Source organism: Struthio camelus, chromosome 1 (genome assembly GCF_040807025.1).
Source record: "Struthio camelus isolate bStrCam1 chromosome 1, bStrCam1.hap1, whole genome shotgun sequence".
Classification (NCBI taxonomy): Eukaryota; Metazoa; Chordata; class Aves; order Struthioniformes; family Struthionidae; genus Struthio; species Struthio camelus.
The window spans coordinates 54,135,571-54,156,644 of NC_090942.1; the positions used below are offsets into that span (position 1 = coordinate 54,135,571).

The 21,074-nt window shown below is 40.8% G+C and overlaps 1 protein-coding gene across 2 annotated transcripts in view; it reads left to right on the forward strand.

The window, feature by feature from the left end:
- The first annotated feature begins 12,517 nt into the window (after window positions 1-12,517).
- Window positions 12,518-21,074, forward strand: part of ANO4 (anoctamin 4) — a 228,358-nt gene continuing 219,801 nt past the window's right edge. For both annotated transcript variants that reach the window (XM_068938779.1, XM_068938789.1), the window contains exons 1-2: window positions 12,518-12,700; window positions 16,674-16,910. In XM_068938779.1, the coding sequence (XP_068794880.1) occupies window positions 12,598-12,700; window positions 16,674-16,910 (340 nt within the window). In that variant the 5' untranslated portion in view covers window positions 12,518-12,597. The remainder of the gene's footprint in view (window positions 12,701-16,673; window positions 16,911-21,074) is intronic.

The window sequence follows — 21,074 nt, forward strand, 5'->3', positions numbered from 1 at the left end:
ATCAGAATATGTAATCTTTTTTGCAAAGTTTACATTGCCAAGTAGCGAGACTAATCTTCAACTTGTATTATTTTTGTGAGGGAAAGATAACTTGGAGCAAGAATCTGAATTCTCCATGTGATATTGATGTCTTTCTGTATGAGTACTTTATTTTAAATAAACATATACTGCACCTTTTTTTATATGCACACATTTTTTTTCTACTGTCCCCTTTTTGCAGAAAGGGAAGAGTACTTTTATTCATTTTAGAAGGCTTATGTCCTTGCTGTACCACCACATAAATAAATAAATATTATCTTTCATTTCAAGCTGTTATAAAGACATAAATAGCTGTATCCAATACATTGCTTAGTTTGGAGTTCTGACCTTTTTACTCAGAACTTGGCTTTGGTGAGAGACTAATTGAGCAGAAGGGGCTTTCTACTCTTCTGTACCTGGCAAAGAGACTGAGTAGCCTCAGATATACGTCTAAAAGTTTTATTCTTCTGCATCTGCACTTGAAATATAAAGCACCTTTGTGCCAGTGCTTTCCACGCTTACATCTTGTCAATAAACTTTCGACCCATCCCTGCTTCCGTTGCCATCAATTACAGAAGTTTCACTGGGAGGAGAATTGGGTGTTTGCACTGGAATCACCTAAATTATCTTTTCTCCCCCTTTGATTAAAAAAACGTTCAGCATGCTGCCTGCTCCAGAGTGGCTTCTTGCCAGTCTGATACTGGTGCCTAACCCTATGGATATACATATTCTTCCACCTAAGCTTTGTCCAGCATGTGCATGTTCAGAGCATCTACCATACTCATTGCTACAGGAGCAGGCTCTGTGGAGGTAGTGGTTGTGGCTTTCTCTTAAGAGGTGGTGGAATCACACCAGGCCAATTAAAATACAAAGGCCAAAGCTCCGCTCTCTTGGGTAAGTGTCCTCACCATCTAGCTACATCATCTTGCCTCCTCTCTATCCCAGGGAGTTTTAAGTCATTTACTGTCTACCAGCAAAGCTTCAGAAGGAGACAAGGAGGATGTTTTTTCCTCCTACCCCAAAACTGCCTTCACTGCAGGTGGGTATTACGAGTTCTGAGGAAATGTGTGCCTTTGAGGACAAAGCTCCTGCTTCCTAGGTCACCATTAGACCTTAATAGAAAAGACAGGTGGCATCATTCACACTTTCTACAGGGGTATGTAAAGGACTGGTATTTGCTTTTTGGAAACAAGGGCTTACTTCTAGGATCAACAGACCAGAGCCATTTGGAGACATTCCTGAAGTCTTAAGCACTTAATTCTCAAACTCCAGAGAAGAGTGTAATTTCAGTTGTGGCCCGGCTTGCAAAGTAGGCAATGGGAAATGCTAGTTCCTTGCTAAGCCCATAGATGCATCAAAAGCAAAACAGCCTTTCTGGGTGCTTAATGTAGGGGTCTGGGTTCTGCTCCAGGATAGAGTTCATAATTTGGGGAAGCTGGTCCTTTCTTCACTGTGGCATATACTGCCAATATGCAACTCTCTAACAAAATGTTCTGTAATAACATTTTCATTTCCTTTGCCAGAAGTGTATTGCTCAACGCAACTGTCATGCTCTTCATAAAGTTACCTATACTTTTAGGGTAGTTGTTTCACTGCTGCATTGTCTTGTAATGGATTTCCTGCAGCAGTCACCAAAATGTTCTATTTCTCATTAAACTACTGTAAATCTGGCTGTCAAAAAAGTAGAATTTATTGTATTGTGACAATTTGCTGTATGTACTCTTAACAAGAAAACATCCAGCTATTTAGTCAACAGAACACCTTTTTTCTTCCGCTTGTTCCTATAATCCTGATGACCCTGCTGTGGGCAAAACAAGCTTGTATCCTGTCTGTACAAAACAGGTTTTGTAGATCTAACAGCAGGCCTCAAATCTCTTTTTTGGTCTGCTGTTCTGAAGGGAAGGGTGGAAGGACGTTCAAGAGTTGCATCTGCACACCCTTTACTTGCTAGCATGTAAGCTGGAGAACTGCTGAGTACAGAATGACCCTGCTTGTCACCAATTCATGATAAGGTGAGTTAGGCAAATAAAACTTAGGACATGCTCTAATTAAACCAGATTCCCTTTGGTACACAGAGAAATCCTTGCAATGCCCTGTTGACATCTGCTTCTGGAATGACAAGCTGGGATAGGTCCTGTTCTTCATGCTGATCAAAGTGTACCTAGCTGTGATTTTGACTATATTATAAAACTTGGAGGAGTCTGAGCATGCCCACAGTAAAGATCCCCATCTAGTCACCTCAGTCTAGTCCTTTCAGCTTCTGTAGGTCCCTTATTTGAAGCAGCAGAACTGCTTTCTTTGATGCTGTAGCCAATGAAATCCTTTGGTACCTTGGCAAGCTGATGGCACATCTCCTGTAATAAATGTACAGACAGGATCAGGTACCCTAAGGACATACTCTAAAGTCATACTGAAGGGAGCAATTGAGTTCATCTGAACCTACAGATCAATCTTCCTGTATTTTTCCAAAGATCTACATAGTTCACACTGATAAACCTGGCTGTCCTACTAATGGTATTTTACTTACAACAGGCAAAGCCAATTGGACCTTCCTGTAGGCAAGTGCTGGTCAGAAGGAAATGAACAGAAGGCGAATTGCATCAAAATAGATTTTGGACCCTGCAGGAAGACGCCTTAAGATGGCTAAAACGTAACTCGCCTAGGACTGACAGGAAAAAACTCGAGAAATAGCAGAAAGTCACTGGAAACTGTAGCCGTGTTACATATGTGCAGAGGCCACTGGGAGCTCTGGTCATGCATGGGTGATACAGGTCATAATTTCCAACATCTCTGATTCTGGCCCTGCTGGAGGAGACTTTTGAGATTGCTTGTCCAGCTCGTAGTCCGTGACTGCCCTGCAGCACGAGAGCCCTGCGAAGCTGGCCTGCTCCACTCGAGGCACAGCTTCGTTCTCCTTTTTATGCCAACATCTGACTCAGGAGAAACACCAAATCAAATGAGCACCATATGCCTACTACCATCCAAAAAGCTGAGGCTGGACACGAGAAGCCCATGTGCATGAATCTACACTAGCATATGTATGCATTTCAGAGAACTTCACTTATGGCTGGGCAGTTTTATGTTTTTTAATCTTTTAAAATTCAAGGCAGTTGTCTTTCTAAAACTTCAAATAGCTGCAGCTTTAAAGAGCACACTATATATATAGCTCCTTCTCTATTTTCCTACAGGGAGTATTTTTGAAGCTGAAATGTGTTTGCTAAATCAGCAAGTGTTATGGGGCCCTCTGGTGTCTATGAATTTAATAGCGGTTACTCAAAGAGAATTTAAGACCTTTATATTCTCTTAAAAAGCAGAGGCAAAACCTTTCCACTGGATTCAAATTACACAAACCTCTTAGCTAGAAAAATCTAGACGTGGTATAAGAAAAATAATGAGAGAGATGGTAAATTTTGTAAGACCCTTTCATTTCATGCAAATACATTTTGAAAATCTCCTTTTCATGATTTTCTTTTTCTTTTTTTTTTTTTTTTTAGAGCCAAGATTGAAGGAAGACCATTTCATTACTAAAGTTTTTGAAAAATAAATTATGTGAAATGTAAATAAACTGGAGACTTTTATATGGCTTAGACATCTTAAAAAATAAAATCTGAAACTATCCAGTAGTCCCTGTTAACTCAGACCTGAACTTTCAGATATGTTACCACTGCAAAAGCAGGATAGTGGCAGAGAGTGGGAAGGGAACTGATGCTGTGCAAATAAATGCTGTTATGGCACTTTGTGCAAATTATTGTGTTTTATATGGAAGAAAATCCTTAAGGGGCAGCAGACAACTGGCTATTTATCTAAGGAATGTAGCTAGACAGGAAATGTTGACAGATTACTTATATTAAAAGTTTTTAGGAGTAGGATTGCAGCATTGAACTTAGATATCAAACTGGTGTGTGAAGTCAGAAAGTACTGTGCAAAACCGAGGTCCTACAAGGTGAGGCCAAATTTAAATCTTTCCCCTGCCAAAGACCGTGTTTGTATTTTCACACAGTGGAAAAGTATCATGAATTAGTGTTTGTCAATGTATTCAACCATGCTATCTCATAAGAGCAATTATAAGATCAGATTACGTGTATATTTACAGTGAAAAAGCATATGCCCTACCTCTCACTTTTGAAAATAAAAATAATTGTTGAAGCTCAGGTTTAGATTTTTGTAATGTGCTGATCTTTTATATAAGCTTTTTTTTTTTTACTTTTCTGAAGCATAGCTGCTGTAACAGAAAGTTCCTTGTGCTAGAACCTATATTCCCAGCAGAACATGCTTAATTACCATGGTGCGTCATTCTGATGAGCAGTATGCCTCTTCACAGCTTTTTTTTTTTTGCTGAGTACTATATTCTATAGACACCTGTGAAACAGGACCATAATAAATTACTTTTATTGTGTACACACTGCAGCAGTGACCCTTGCAGTACCTTGAAGTTATTTATTGCTGCATCGAAACAAAAGAGCAGCAGAGTGAGTTTATTTAAAAACCAAATTAAATACACAGACTTGGGGTCTATAGTGCTGTTATAAAGCTCCTGTATAACACTCACTTTAAATGCAGGAGGGTTGTGTGACTACACAGATGTACGATCTGAATTTTAATATATTCTCAGCTATAGCAGGATATTTAGCTATGTCAACATATGTACAAAACATATAAAGAAGAAACATTTGAAGATAATATACACATTTTTGGTATCCAATAATCTATATTAAAGCCATCATAAGAAAATCTATGCTAGACTATGCCTAGTTTTGACTGTGTAAAGGGAAATGGTGGGAAGTTTTGGGGTGTTTTGTTTTGATAAATTCTTGCTTAAAAACCCACTAGTTTTGTCTAAGACCTGGGCCCTTAAGTCACAGTTCATGTCACTGAGCATACGTGTGAAAGTAATGTATTAAAAACTGCATTAGGACTGTAAAGTCAAAGATTCACAGTTTGGAAAAAGCCAGAATTAAGATGCTCTGTGCCTCCTTCAAGCGGCTCGCTTGCATGCTTGCACTACCAGTTGTGCTCTGTTTGTTTATCATCAGGATACTTTTTCACTCAGGGCGCAGAACAGTCGGCCCCGGCTCGCAAGCACGTGTTAAGTATTTTGAGTTTCCCCCCGTTTTTCAGTGCGTGGAGCCTTGCCAAATTCCTGACCCGCTGTTTGGAGCCTGGGCTGAAGGCAATGATTCATTGTCACGGGGCTTCTTCCAGGATGCTTGTCACTGGCATCAGAGGATTTCCGGAGCCATGAGGTGAAGCAGGCTTATCTCCTTACATTGAGAGGAAATCAGGGCAGAAAGTCACTGAGATTAAAGCACCCACTCAGTTGAGATAATTAACTTAGTCATCTTGCACTACAGCATTCAAAGTAGTTAGTGTGGTACAGGACTGAGTAACTTGAAAATAACTTCAGGTGACTTGACTTACAGCTGGGAGTCTTTAGCAGTATTGCTAATTGGACTAATGGGCTTAAGTCAGGCACCTGCACAACAAGCAAAGAGGAGCAGCTGCTTGTGAAAGGGCTGGTTTAACTGATTTGCCTGGTATCATGCAGGACTTCAGAGAGAGAAAGAGAGAGCAGAGAAAATATAAGGCTTGTCCTTAGAGGCAAAAGCTAGCTGCTTGAAGCAGGGGGGAAGAATACTCTTTATCCTCTCTCTTCCCTATAATCACTGAAGGGATTCATACCTGTCTATCAGTCCTGTGAAAGCAGGACTAGTATGTCTTCAGGAAATTACAGTTCACCTCGTCTTAAATGCGTGTAAAAGAAGTGAGAGCAGGAAGCACAAGGTATTCTGACTAATCTAATTACATCATTTCTTAAACTTGCAATACCTGGCTCCTCAATGCTATTGGCATATTTTAATATGGTTTTGTATGTTGTCCTTCAGAATGAAACATGAATAGATGTGGTGTTGTATAAGCTCTGGTCTGTGCTGTGAAGATATTGCTTATTGTCATATATGTTTCTGTTGAAATCAAGCAGGGGTAGGTGTTTGTGCATGTGAAAGATGAAGCTAGATTTGAAAAGGAGGCTTGTTTTTGGCCAGCTTGGGTTATAAAGGGATAGTTTGGTCCCTGTGCCAAAGGCTGAAAGGAAGAAAACAAGAAAAAGAAACTGTGTATGCTGTACAACTGAAATTGAATTATCTGCCTTTTTTGGATTATTTATCTTCTTAGCTAGTGGTTACTAGCTTAGTCAGCAAACTTGTCAGCATTTTAACAGAAACGAGCACATGGAAGACTGTAAGTAGTGAGAAACCATTGCCCTTACAGTGTCTATTCAAAAAGATGTTGCATCATTAGTTTTCCAAGAACTGGGTTTCAGAGTGATTTATGACTTAAAACAAAGAAAGCAGCATGTAACCTTATTTTAGGTCTTTTACACTGACAGACTGCAGTGCTTTAAAATTCCAGTGCTGCCGTGCCCCCCCCCCCCCGAGTATTATATTCTTCAGTCTCAAATTTATAACTGTGTCTAGAAAAGCCATGTTAAAGTTCCTGTAACCATGTTATTCAGACCTTTCCTTCTCTTTCTGTGCTCCTAGAATAACAGTTGCAAACTAAAGCTACCTCAGTCACATAACACACTGTGCTCCATAGGACGAGATGCATTTGCATGTTTGGAAGATTAAAAAGCTACGTCTCTACAGCAACTCTCAAAACCCAAAATAGCAAACTAAGAAATTTTGCCCAAGAACAAAATTCACAGGTGACTGCCAATGAGTTGGATTAAGGGATGTTGCTTTCATGGTGCAGGATTCCTGAATCAGATCTCTGCCAAGTGAAGGTGTGCAGTTTGCAGGCGAGCTTGCTCCTGCTCTCGGCTCCTGATTAGTTCAGCTTCTTACTTCTGTGCGAAAGGTTTTCTTTGGAAACGCTCCATGCCAAATGTTCTAGTAGATAATGAATTAACGTAGCATATGGCTTAGTTTGCCTTTCACTTGACATACAGATAAGCAAAAAAGGAATTTTTAAAAACATGTTAGGAATCTGGGTTTTGGAAAATACTGCAGTATTTGTAAAAACAAATGAAGCGGTATCATGGCAATAAAGCATTTGTTCTTACCTGAACAAATAATGCCCTTGGTAAGATCTGATTCTGCACAGATTAATAAAAGTTCAAGGGCACGTGCTGTTAAACTGCCTGATATCTCCCAGACTACTTCTGCTCATAGCCTATAAAACAATCATGAGGTGTAATGATATTTTTTTGATGTTAAGGTCAACCTGGTGCTTTAATGGAAGCTGAATATGTAGTAGTGGCTTGATAAGCTCTTTGGAAATGAGGTTCAGATTCTTCGTGTGTCTGCGTGCTTTACTTTTATACAGGAGAAATTCTTCAGCTGTATCAGGGCCAGTGGGATTCTTCTTATGCATAAGGTTAAGACCATGCTCAAGGAGCTGCAAAAATGGGCTTTAATTAGTAACCTGCCATGTAAGCCAGAATGGCCCTCCTTTCATATTTTCCTAGGAATGATGATTTGCAATTAAATGCGGTGAAAATTTACTCTTGCTATTAAATTCATCAGATGCAAGTCAGTAATAACAGATGAGAGCTGAAAGGAGCTGTTTTCATGTGCCTGTTCTTTTGCTCCTTACTGTAAACCTTGATTTACACAAGAATCTCTTAGAATTTTTTTAACAGAAAAAAAATATTTATAAGACTCAGTAACTTAAGGGACAAAAGATGGTATAACAGGATAGAAACGTGCTTTCAGAAGAAAGTAAAAACACTATGTGTCTGTGACCAGGAACAGGTTCAGAGAAACTGAATAATCATTCAGATTTGGATGAAGCTTCCAGTACCACTATACTATCCAATGATGAAGAAAAGCGGCTGCTCCACTTGCCACCTATCAGATTGTTCACTTTAGCATGGGAAACCTGTGTGGGACTGTACGGAGCCTGCCTCGTTCAGGTGACGCCCTCTTGCAGAGGAGCAAGAAAGATTGCCCCACATTCAAACTCCAGGTATATTCATTCTTTGATCTGCAGTTGGCAAAGCTATTGGAAAAAAATTAGGGAAGAGGAAGATAAGATGCTGCAGAGAGATGAGATGGGAAGCCTGCGTGTGATGGCTTAAGGAAAGGGGTGGCATTATGGATGATTCACCTATGCCATCCGCTTGTTCACAGCTTAGCGCATATGTGAATATTTTATGTTCTCTCACTTGGATGTTGCTAGCAGCAGAAGGGGTTGCTATTTTAACCCAGGTGTGTTAGGGGGAGTCTTGGGGAGAGGAAATGGAGGAAACCTAGCTGTGTTTTGAAGCCCCTCAGTATCTCTTGATGTGCTTGCTGTCAGGAGAAGGTGAGGCCTTTGGTGTCAAGGCTCTTGGGGCCGTGACCCACGTGGGGGAAACGACCCTGAGACACCGTGAGGGAAATGAGAAGAGCCTGAAGTGTGGATTCAGTGAAAGGGGAAGTGAGAAAGATAGATAAAAGTATAAAAGGGAGAAGGATGATATACAGGCAGCTGACTGTATTTCAGGAGTTAGGAAAGGATAGGAGGAGTCTGCCTTTCAGGTAGGAGGTGAGCAGACTTGCCCCTTTGTAGTTTGTGGTATTGATATTATACCTTTAATCTCCCTTTTAAGACACAAAAACAGGAAGGCTACTTTAAAAAAAAAAAAATCTTCCAACACACTTTCCCCCTCAATTTTAAGATGTTTAAACCAGCCTAATTTCTTTTTCAGCTTTTGTGTTTTTTTTGTTCTTCTATTTTTCATTTTTTGCTTGGGTTTGACAGTACTGGGGCTAAAATATCACAGAAAAGGAGGCTGATGAGAATATTTGCTCAAAAACACAAGAACTTGTGCCAAGTAAGACTTTTTTCCTTCTGTTAATTAAGGAAAAAGGTTAGTTGAACACTTTACACTGATACTTACATAATCTGTGGTGATGTTAGGTTATACGTTACAGACAGCTGGCACTGTGCATCTAATTCTTCATTCCTGTGGACTAAATGCTTGAATTGGAAAAATGCATTAACAGTTTGCATCTAATCCACAGTGAGATTTCCCAAATAGATTGTTATTAGTGTTCTCACTTATTTTTTGTGAAGGTCTGAAGCAACCCCATGTTATGTCAGCACTTGTAACAATAAGTTCTGCTGGCTTTTTCTGAACAGTTGTCCTTTCTCTAGCTATGAAGCAATTAAATTGAGAGAGCTGAGCATATTTCTTGATGGTATGGAGTTTAATTATTGTTCCTTCATTTCCATAGTAAACAGTAAAGTCTATAAGATTTACTTTTATTCAGCTACAGTATCACAGTAACTGATGGGGAAAGCAAGCTGTTAGGCTTGTGGGTTTTGGCTCCATTAGATGTCACAATGTCTAAAGATTTCTGCCTGTATAGACTTCAGAACACAATAGTGAAGGTCTGCCTCTTTTGTTCTGTGGCTGAGCCTAAAACTCTGTCCTTGGATGTGTGTCTGTAGTCTTGACGTGAATCATAGGAGGTGGTTTACACGTCAGAAAGTGGAATGTGGCCAGGATATATGTGTGTGTATGTATTTATTAGTATAAGAGCACTGTATATATGCTATACCTGATATGAGATAATGTCCTGAGAGGCGCTTAGATCTTCAGTAGAGGAAACATAAATTGCTGGATGTTTTTTAGCAAGAGTTTGTACAAATCTCTGTTCTTGTCTAATTTAATGTGAAGCACTTAGTAACAACCATGGGAAATCTGGGTCTCTTGAGAGTATATATCCAAATGAGAGGGGAGCTAAAGGATAATTCCACAGAGGGGAAGGAATATAGTGATTGCCAAGATGGAAAATTAATTAATCACATCAGCTTCTGTTACCATAACATAGTCAAGTCATTTTTTGCGTCTGGTCAGGTGTCAGATACTCTAGCAGCCAACATCAGCATTTGAAAGTTGGGCAAAGAGATGTTATATCAGCTTGAACTAGGGCATGTATAGATAGCACACAGCTAAAGGCTGGTTTTCTGCTTAACCTAAACTTTGAAGAAAGTTCCAGGTATGCACTTTTGGTTTTATGCTGCGTGTGAATGTCAAATCTGCTTAGCTGGAATGGAATTTCTTGAAGCTAATTACTGTCATCCCATTTGGCTAAATATATCTGTATACACATACGTGTACTAGAAATGTCTGAGACTAAAAAAAAATGCTGATAGAGATTTTTTTTTACATAATGGAGAATGGTACTGGTGGTCTGTTATTGTGTTATCTAGTCCCAAAATGTATTAGTTGAGTAGATGAAAAGGCAAAGGTTCACTCAGAACAAATGATTTCAAAGAAAGAAACTGAATTCATCTGCAAAAATACTTCTGGTAAAACCAGTAATCTCTTTGTGCAGGCTGGTTAGCATCTGCTCCACATGCTAATATAATCTACTGTTGCAGATTTTTAAAATATTTTGTAAAAATGTTTTAAAGTGTATTGATATAATCTCTCTCTTTAAAAAAAGATTTGAGCTCTGTTTCCTAGTACATATTCATGTGCTTTAATACATATGTGCTTGAATATGTGAAAGAAAATATAGAAAGGAAAACAGTTAAGGATGTTTTGTAGGCATATAGACAATTCATTTGCTGTGCTGACATAGTGTTTGGACAACTTTAATCATTGTGTCTGTGTGCATGTTTGTATGTTCTTTCTTGACATTTTCTGTAGAATACTTGATTGTTATAAATTTTTGTGAAACGTCATGCCAGCGTGCAGTATGGTTACAACGGTCACTAAGAACAGTCTGTCCAGTCTGCAGGAACGAGGCAGCAGGAGAGTACGTGCGGGACTTCCAGGTGTTCCCCATAGGTAGAGCTTTCGACACTCACATGGGAGCTCTGCCTTTAAAATCTTTCCTGTAAACCTATAAACTCTGAGAATATGGGTGTTAAGTGAACTAAAGCTTTATGCAGATCTCTTCCCTTATTGCCTGGGGATGCTGCGACTGAATTTCCCTTCTCCCCGAATTTTCTCTCATTCAGATGTGTTTTATACTGCCACTTTTGTTTTTCTTTTAATGTATGACTCTTGTTTTCCTTTTTTCTTTTTTGTGTTCAGTATTTTTTTAATATTAGTTTTGTTTTGTAGCATTTGCATTTTCTTTTTTAGTATGATGTTTTTGTAGCAGGCCTTTTTTATTAACCTTAATTTACTAATATTATTTATTGCTTGTGTGCATTGGGCACTGGTTTTGCTGTAAGATCTTTTATCTTATAGCTGCCATTTTAATGTTCATTTAGTAGCATGTGCGTATATGTCTGAACCAAAACAGAATAGCAAAATTTTCCTGTATCTTCAGAATACCATGTCCTTTTTAAATAGGTCACTTAAACAGGATCATAATATCTGTGCAGGACAAAAGGCGCTGAGACGTCTAAATCTGCTAAAGACTCTTAGAAATTAGGTGTCTAAGTCCCTTTAACTGCTTAAAAAGGTCAGCCAAAGACTGCAGAGAACGTTTTCTAGAGCAGACCTACCTAGGAGGTATTTCAGTTTGCTGCCGAGCCGGAGGTGAACAGGCAGGGAGGCAAACTGACCTCGGGCGTGTTTGTGCCTGTTCTGCCCTCCACCACCGTGGGACAGATCCAGAAATATTGCTAGGACTCCGCGAGCTTTACCCCAGGGACAAGGGGGTGCCCTCGCCCTCTGGGAGCTGCAGAGACAAGTCCCCTCTCCCCAGCCTGTGGTGCTCCTCTCAGCCCTTCACCTGCCCTTGGTGGGGCCTGGAGGGGTGGGACCTTGGTGGGGTTTGGTGGAGCAGTACCTGGCCGGGGAGCAGTTTGACGAGTTTCCAGCAGCTATGTGTGGTTGAGGTGCCTCAGCCAGCCCGCTTACAACCCTCCACGCGCAGAGCAAGCCTGGCACCCGCTGCTGCTGGGCTTGCACTTCTGGAGGGGAGCAGGCAAGCTTGTGCGGTTCGGGCGGTCGTGGCCTCCTTCCCGCAGCCTCAGCGAGGAGCTGGCTGGGCCCGGGGCTGGCCGCCGCCGCGGCGGGCGCTTACCTCGTGCCCGATGGGTCTGTTGGACCCTCTGCCTCCTGCACTGAGCAAGGGCATGCGTGGTGGGGGAGGAAGCCAGGGTTGGGGGGGGGGGGGTGACATGAGGCTGAAACTCTCTTGCCCGAGTCTCTCGAGCTTGCCCTTGTTTTGCTGTAGAGGGACTCTGCGGTTCTCGCTCCCCGCGCATACGCTGCTTCTTAACGCACCGCTCCTCTGTGAGGATGCATTCGGCTCAGCCCTCCCTATCGCTGTGTCACCCTGAACGCATCGGGGGGCTTCCCCCCCCCCCCCCCAACTGAGCTCGGTTCCCCACCGAGCGCTGCAGCCGAGCCGCCCGGCTGGAGCGGGAGCAGCAGCAGCCCTGGGGGCCGCGCGGGGAGAAAGGGGCTCCCGCTCCGCCTCGGCTGCGGGAGGAGAAAGGTGGGTCTCGTTGCTAGCATCAGGACTCGTCGGAAAAGGGGAAGGGAGGGAGGGGGGGGGAAAAAGGCAAGCTTTAAATGGCAAGGCTGAGCTGCTAGCACGTGGCCAGCAGGCTTCAGGAGGCAGCCGGCACACAAATAGGAGGCTCCAGGCAGGCAGCAGCCAAGGGGAGAAAAGGCGCTGTGAAATGGGGGCTTCCCAGAGGCCGGCCAAGAGGCGGGAGGTGCAGGTGCGCAGGGCAGAGCCAGCGGTCCGCTGCGGCCCTGCGAGAGGCTCGGCCTCCCGTCCAGGTAGGGGGGAAGTTCACGCGCTGTCAAGGGTAAATTAATTTTTCACGTCTCTTAGCTCCTGTTAATTATGTTGAGGAGTAGAAATGGTAATTTTTACCGAGTTATCTGGTTGGTGCATGGCATTACTGTACTAGTGGGAAAGAGGGATTATGTTTGAGGATTACTGATGCAGGAGGAGACGCACAACTGCAGATTTTCGGGGAGAACATGGGCGGGGGGGGGTCTGTGAGGGACCAAACCTGGGAGCTCCCCTGGCACAGCAGGGAGAGGACCCCCCCCCCCCCCCCCAAGATGCCAACTGAGGCACTTCAGAAAACTGCGGAGAGAGGAAGAAATGCTGAACGCAGTTCCCATCTGCAACAGTCAAGGCAGCACAGGAAAAGTGGTTGACTCACAGGAAAACCTTAGGAGCTGCGGTAGGGAGGTTTCTACCCTTTTTCAAGTTTTCGGTTTTACTCCCTGGGACGTTGCATATGGAAAAGCTTTAAGGAACTATCAAGCGCCTTACGCTCGTTTTCACTGGGAGAAACGTTTCCAGGATGCCTAATTTAACTTACCTTTTGCTAACAAAGGATGCATGCGCCTGTATTTTATTTGCGAAGTGTAGCTGCATCTAAACACCTGGGGAAGAGCGTTAAGCTTGCAGCAGGAGTGCTGCCTTGCAGTTTTGTAGATACTGCTGTTTCCCACGGTAAAATCTGTTATTCTGTTACGTAGTTCCTTTAAATACCTTTACTTCTCAGCAACCCCTGCCTTGGGACTGAGAAGCTGGGTTAAGAGCTAGATATTGCTTCTCTTTGTTGTTAGAATTGTTAAAATCTAGGCACAAGTTGAACAATATTTAATGCAGTACTTCAATACAGTAATTACTGTAGAAGTTACTACTTCAGATACTTTCCTCTGTTTCAGCTGTTGTTCTGCTGTCAGCTGGTAAAGCAAAGCGGGCAGAAACCGCATGTGCACGCGGTCGAGCGCGCTTGTCTGTCGCTACTCCAAGGTTAGCCCGGCCTTCTGCGGTGGTCTCTGGTGCTGGGCTTACACCGAAATGCACGTTTTTGAACTCTGACCACTTTTTTTAAAGTGGTCTCTGTTCTCCTAAATGGTCTTGAGGGCTGTTTTTCTTAAAAGCTTTCTATAACTTTACTGAGCAGAGAGCAAACTACAGTTTGCTTTGGTTTAAGAGTTTAAAATATTACCTTGGCTTCCCGAGAGCCCCAACTCTGTCGTTCCAGAAACCAGCTGCCTGGGAGGCAGATGGAAGAAAGAGAATTGTATGTTCACACACGCACATATAGGTATTTCATGTATGTTTGTAAATATATATATTTTACGTGTAAGTGTACTTATAAATGCATCTATGCTATCAGTGCATATATACATTTCTGCATGCATTACTTCTATTGGACAATTATTTTTATGTAGCTACAAGACCTTTACTAGAAGTGGTCAAGGTGAAAGTTGTTTACTTTGTTTAATTTCATTAGTCACATCAGTTAAAACCTTGAAGGGCTTGTCTTCACTCAAGAGGCAGTGCATTCTGAGAGGTCTTGATTTTATTTATAAACTTTTTATACTCTAGCTTAGATTTTCAGTCTCAGATGGTCTGTACGTTACATGCTTACAACTGCAGTGTATGCTCCTTGCAGGTAAAACTCAAAAGTGAAGCTGGAGGTTTGTGGTACAGCAAAAATGGCCCCGAATAAGTGAAGGAATAAACAAGACAACCAATAGTCTCTTCCATAAATCTGATTTTTTTTTTTCCTGAGAAATAATCAATTCTGTGTACTCTGAATTTATGGAATGAACTGTTATTAGTAAAAGTGAAAATATATGGATATTGGAAATCATACTGAAGGAAGGAGTGGCTGAAAGCTTATTTAAAATATCTGAATGTGCAGCAGGATGCTAGAACTGCTATGCATTTTTTATAATTATATCTGCAGCTAAATATACATTCCATATCATATATACATGTATGTATATTGAGGCTTTAATTTTCCTGAGCATTCATCATAAAGCAGTCATGCACTGTGGGATGAGTGTAGTCTTCAGATAGTGAGTTTCCTTATATAGAAATTCTAGTGACACCTAGGAAAGCTGGAAAAAAGCTCCCTGTAGATATAGCTGGACAAAGCCATCTGTTGCTAGCTCCACAGTATTATTGATATGTCCAAATAGATTGTATGATATATAATTGCAACAGAAATCTAATAATATATTAGGAGTTAACTTCCCAGAAAATCCATCAATCCTAAGTTTCTATAAAAGCATGAGGTAAAGTTTGGTATAAGAAGGGGCTGAAAATAGGGAGGCTGGGGCTTTGTTAAACATGTCTGCTGCATTACTGTCTGTTATCTAGCAATATTTTACTATCTGCAGTGACACCCAGTTCTCTTTCTGGAGTGGCTGCATTGGACAGCCTTTGCCACTTGTTTATCTGTCTAGTGGCTAGCTCAAACAAATCTCTTGATGCATACATGTTTGTTTGAAGAGGTTTATTTCCTAGCTCCTAGAGGCTCCTCTTGTAAAAGACTTGGTGAGCAATTTCTGTTCTGTTCTCTTTTTTGTTTTTTTAAAGCATCTACACTTCGATAACTGCTACCCCTTTCATATACACTTTTCTGTTTGATGCTTAGGTATAACGCCTGCTAGAATCAGAGTCAGAGTGACTAAACTGTAGTATTACTATCGCTGTGGTAGAAGTTATTAGCCAGTAGTCTGACTTACCGATTGCAATACGACATGGTGTACTGTTAAATGCTTTATTTTCCGTAGAAGGATTAATTATATAATCATGTCTGAAAGTCTGAGCTCCATTCATGTATCATATTTCAGTGCCTGACAAAGCAGCACTTATAGCTGCAAGTGAATGTTGCCATAACTGTGTGAGTGTGCTCACAGGACCGTCACAGATTTGAAGCAGTTGCCTGTGCTCAATAGTTTTGTGGACAGGACATTTTCTACCCGAATACTACTAGTCTTGTGAATGTCATGGACTTGAGATTTAAGAAGAAAATAAGGTGGTATGAGTCTTTCTTAAAAAGAATCAGTCAAAAGTGAGAATTCTTGCAGGGTAGAGATGCAGGAAGTCCAGTTATTTGCAGTGTACAGCTAAGTTAAAAAGGAACAGTTCAAAGTTTTTTGGGAGAGTTGATCATCGCTTGAAGAAGAATGACCTCTACAAGGGAGCTATCTGCCATGGTCTTGTGGCATTATGTCATAAGCCCTATTGTTTTTGACATGATTTCATACAGTTGAGCTATTAGTAAGATGAAACGTAGATCTTTCCTCCATCCCACCCTCAAAAAGTGTGAGAATATTTAAATTGCTTTTTATTTTATATTCTTTAGAGAAAATCTAAAATAGATGGAAAAAAGTCCAAGCTATGGTTTGGTGGATAAGAGATGAATTTTTGAGGAGCACAGCATGAGAACCAAGGGCTGCATCCAGGCAGTCTGGACATCTGACAGCAGAGCAGCATCTGAGGGGTCAGTGGAGTAGCCGTGGCTCCCGGTGTCTGGTTTCCACAGAGCTCTGAACCTGGCTGGAGCTAGGAGCTCCTGCTTTTTGTGTCCTCGAGGTGCTGAGAAAATGACTGGCAAGACTGGCTTTCTGGTCTCACTGTGAAACCTCCAGGTTGTAATGGGCAAACAAGGCCCTGCAGATATCTAAGTATGAGCAGGACAACAGCAAAGTGTGGATTCACATTGGATACGTGATGACTTATGTTATTTTAAATGGTACAGAGAGTACAAGGAAAATATATACTGAAAATATACTTTCAGAGTTAGATGAGCATTTAACAGCATTACTGATAGTGAACTAGGTTTAAATGTGCCATCCCTTCTAAAGGGGCAGGCTAACACAAAGATCAAAATAGGAGTAGATATTATCTTATTATAGCTTCCTTCTCCGACATTGTAAGGTATACATAACCACAGCATAGGTTTTAATTCTAGATGTTTGTTGTCAGGTTCTGATGCTGTTGGCCCTCTTGCAATAGGGCTACTTCGCTGGAAAAATCTGTGTGCGTATGGGGACCCTCACCTCCCTCTCACCTTCTCTGAAGATGCTGGTGTTCCTGTGTGTCAATGTTTTGCTACACAAAATGATTCATCATATCCTTTATCCTGTCCAGCTTCGCTCTCTATCACTCCATTGCCTTCTTACATCAGTAGCAGTCAAGAAACTTTGAGTCAAGACTCTACGGGTAAGAGGTTATTATTATTTTTACACTTCAGAGTTTAGTTTAACCAGCCGTTTTAGGGCTCAAGAGTTGTTTTTGCTGCCAGACTGCTTTGATTGCTTCTAGGAGGGGATTAGACCATAAGAATTCCATGAAGAAGTTCATACTCACACTAAGTAATATTTTTTCAAGCAATTTGTCTTGTGGTTTAAATGGTATCAGAAATAAAGAGCATTGCATTCTTAACCTCAATAATGTAATTGGCAAACACTTGCTTAAAAACTGTTTGGCTGGCAGTTTGACCAGGGTGGATCCATGGTAGCGTATGGGGGCACTTGAGGTCACTATCCTCTTTTCTGTGCCTGTCCTAAAAATTTGCAGGATGGGAGGATACATACCATGATATGTCTGTCATGTACCCAAAATGCTGCCAGCACATGCTTAGTCAGAAGATAGGACGTACAAGCTGCATCTGCTACGTCCCTGGGAATGCACGTGTGCTTGCACCCTGTTCCTGGGCTTGTGCCTTTTGGGCACAGAAAGGGAAAAGGGCTGGTCTAGACACTTGGTGCTTTTCCAGTTTTTGAAATATCTTTAATACTTGTTGAAAACAGGGGCTGAAAGTAATCTGAAGTAGTAAGTATAATCAAATATATAGCATACTGTTGCTTCAATAGCATACTGTTTCTATTGCTTTTTCATTTTAAGTAGGGTAGCACGTAAATATAACTTAGTGTAACTGATGTGATCATTAGTGCATGTAACAAAAAAAAAAGTTGGGCCTGAAACTCCATCGTTGTGCAGAGGTTAAAGCAAAGGTGATTTCTTGCCTCCCAAAACCTGTCCAAGGATTTGTCCTCCAGGGCTGGCTGGACTTTCATGGCACCAGATCCCTGGCAGCCGAAAATCCCAGCACTCCAGTTACCATTCCTACTGCCTGCTCGAATAGTGACACTTACAAAGCAGGAGTGTTAGGGCTGTTGCTAAACAAGTAGTACAGTAGTAAATGTTGTGGCTTTCATTTATTTGTTTATTCCTTTTCTGGTCAAGAGCAGTGTAAACCTGCACATCCTGTATGAACTCTGTGACTATGTCGTGGAAGCTTAATTTATGTAATAGTTTATCTTACCACATATTTTATTGATAGAAATACTGTATCTGCAGTGAGATACTTGATGTCTTTTCCATACGAGGAACGATGACTTTAGTTTTAATCATAAAGTTGTTTTGTAACACTGAGGTGGCAAGTGAGCATTAGCTAAGATTCAGATACCTGCCACCTAGAGGTGGTGATGTGAGGGAGAGGAGAGAGTCTAATTAAAAAAAAAAAAAGTATAATACAAGTATAATAAATCCTGGTAAGAAACCGCTAGTCCTGCAGAACAAATTCCCAATTCTGAAGCATGACTACATATAGCCAAAGGGTGCTGGTATGATATGTTATTAGCGAGCCAAGGACAAATGCCCTACTTTTGATCTTAATTTAATAAGCTACAGGGGCTTTGAAGAGATCAGAGTAAAGCGCTTATAAAAGTATGGTACTACAGAGCAGCATTGCAGTATGACAGGTCGGCGCGGTTGTACTGAAGTAATGTCTGTTCCCACCAGGGCTGGGGCTACTTGGTGCAAAGCATGATTCAGAGCGCAGGTAGATACAATCTTCACCGTGAGGAATTGACTTCCTTGTTTTTACACACAGTGGAACAATTGACAATCCACAAGACTATTTTAAATCTGGATGCATGCCTCACAACGGGGGAGAGAGTCTGGCATGTGAGCAGGGTGAGGAGTTTCTGCCCTCGGATCAGAGGTGCTCTAGCTTTTTGCATTGGAGTAGGAGGGTTTTGTGTCAGCAACTTCTCTGAACGAGCAGATGTTGTGTCTGTAGCAACGGTCATAGTCTGTCTCATTAGGCCTCGTTATAACAGATTCCTCAGTTTTTAAAATATTGCCAGCTTTCAGTGACTGTCTTGCCATGGTTAATAAGCTTGTTTGCAGCAAAGATAGCGGTTTAGCGGCGTACAGCAGTGCTGTTTGGAAGTGAAGGCAAGAGTACTGCATCAGTTGAAATAAAAGAATTTTTGCACTGAGGGATACTAACTTACAGATTGGTAGATGACATAAGGTAAGTATACCCTAAAGTTATATTCAGGCTCATTCATGTCCAAAACTATTTGACAAGCTCATTTACAGGAACTTGATGTGCAGCAGAGTACCATGCCACGAGTTTGCTATGTTGCTTCTCTTGTGAATTTACATCAAAGTCTTATAACATTTTAACAACAACCTGAAAAAAAAATTATGCTAAGCCACAAGTATTTAATGCATGCATACATTGTAGTTTCAGAAGAACCACATTTTTAACTACTGATATTGGAAAAACTCTGGCTGCTTCCTCCAGAGCAGCACATGTCCAGGGCCTTGTAATAAGCTGCGCTTGACAAGGTCTGAGCTGAATTTCGATGTTCGGTGCAATGAGATAGTGATGCTGTAAATGAGGCATTGAAACAATAAAACTCCATGTAATAAGATACACAGTATGAGACGTAAAACTGCAGCTAATAGCACTTGGGGAACAGTTCTAAATGGGTGCTTTGCATCTTATTTGAAACATTCGTCTGAATTTAGTGCTTTTGTTGCTTCGCAGCGTTCTGTAATGCTAGATAATTTGCAGTGTGGTGTCAAATTTTCTCCTTGAATATGAGAGCATAATTTATATCAGAATCAATCAATTTCATGTGTTTTGAAAGGAGATTCTTGAGCTTTTAATATTATTTTTGTTTTCAAATAACATTTTTGAGAGGATTGCACTGGTTAATAAAAAACCTTACTTCTGTTCAGATGTGAGGCAGAACAGGACCAAAAATGAGCAATTATTCTGTACAGATTTCCTAACTCAAATCTTGTGAAGGAGTATCAATAGGGAACTTTGTTTGTTCTGATAACTAACTGATAACTATATATCAGCTTCTGATTTGACCCTTCAGGAGTTTATTTTGATTAATTTTGTCTCTTGTGGCCACAATTCAGTGCTCAATTACATCGGGCAATATATTTCAGAATATCCAGGAGACTTTTCTAGACAACACTGACTGGATTCAGAGAAAGATTTGCATTCAGTAAAAAATGAGTTGGGGGTTAAACATGACACTTATTATGTGAATTTACGGTTGCAGATAAAAATTGCATATTGGAAAAGCAGCTAAACGTCATCCACTTTGCTTTTGTGGGGGTAGGGACAGGAAAGGAAGCTGACTATATTATAATTAAAAATTTATATATGTTTAAAAAACACCCTATAATTAGAAATGAATGTATGAAAAAAAATGTGCTGGTAGACACTGAGGGCAAAGAAGGGATGCTTGAAAATAGACTTCATGATGCATGGTAATTATTTGATTAAAAAACAGAGGCCTTATAAAAATAAAATCATTATCAGTGTATGATAAATACCTGACATACTGATTTTATTGGATATAGATGTCCTGCAGGCTCTAATGACTAATCTATCAACAGATATTATGGCACCATCAAGTATATTAGACTATTAACTATGTCAGTTCTGAAATAAATTTTTCTAATATGTTTGTTAAACATTTCAGTGAGGAATGTTGTATAATCTTCTCACTATATGCAGCTGCAGAATTTCATTTAGTATCCTTTACATAGGGGGCATTTACTAATATTTGTCCTCAATCTTTTTTTGTTGCAAGTTTAATCCAGGTTCCTATTGTCCTTCCTCTCTTCCTTCAGTGAAGGAAAACTCGGTAAACACTTGACCTGCCATCTGTCCCATAGTTTATCAATGATGGGGTACTGTTTTTCATAGCTATCTTTAGTTTTCGCTTTCCAAAAATTAATAAACCTTGTCCTCACCTCATAGGCTGTGTTTCTCAAAATTTGTCATCTTTTTTGCCCTTTTCTGAGAGTGCTCCAGTTTGTCTTCATTTTAAGTGGAACCTAGGGCACGACACGATTCTGCATTACCTAGTGCTGTTATACGTCCACAGCAGAGTAGTTACCTCTTGAGTGTTTTACCCAAGACACAAGTTAATACTTCCCTAGCTAAAATGTGTCTCTGAAGAAGATTGTGATTGATTCCTTTTGCATTTGTTTTCTAGTACAACCCACAAAATCCTCTTTTAAACGCTGACATCCTAGGCATTTATTCCCCATTGAGATTTTATT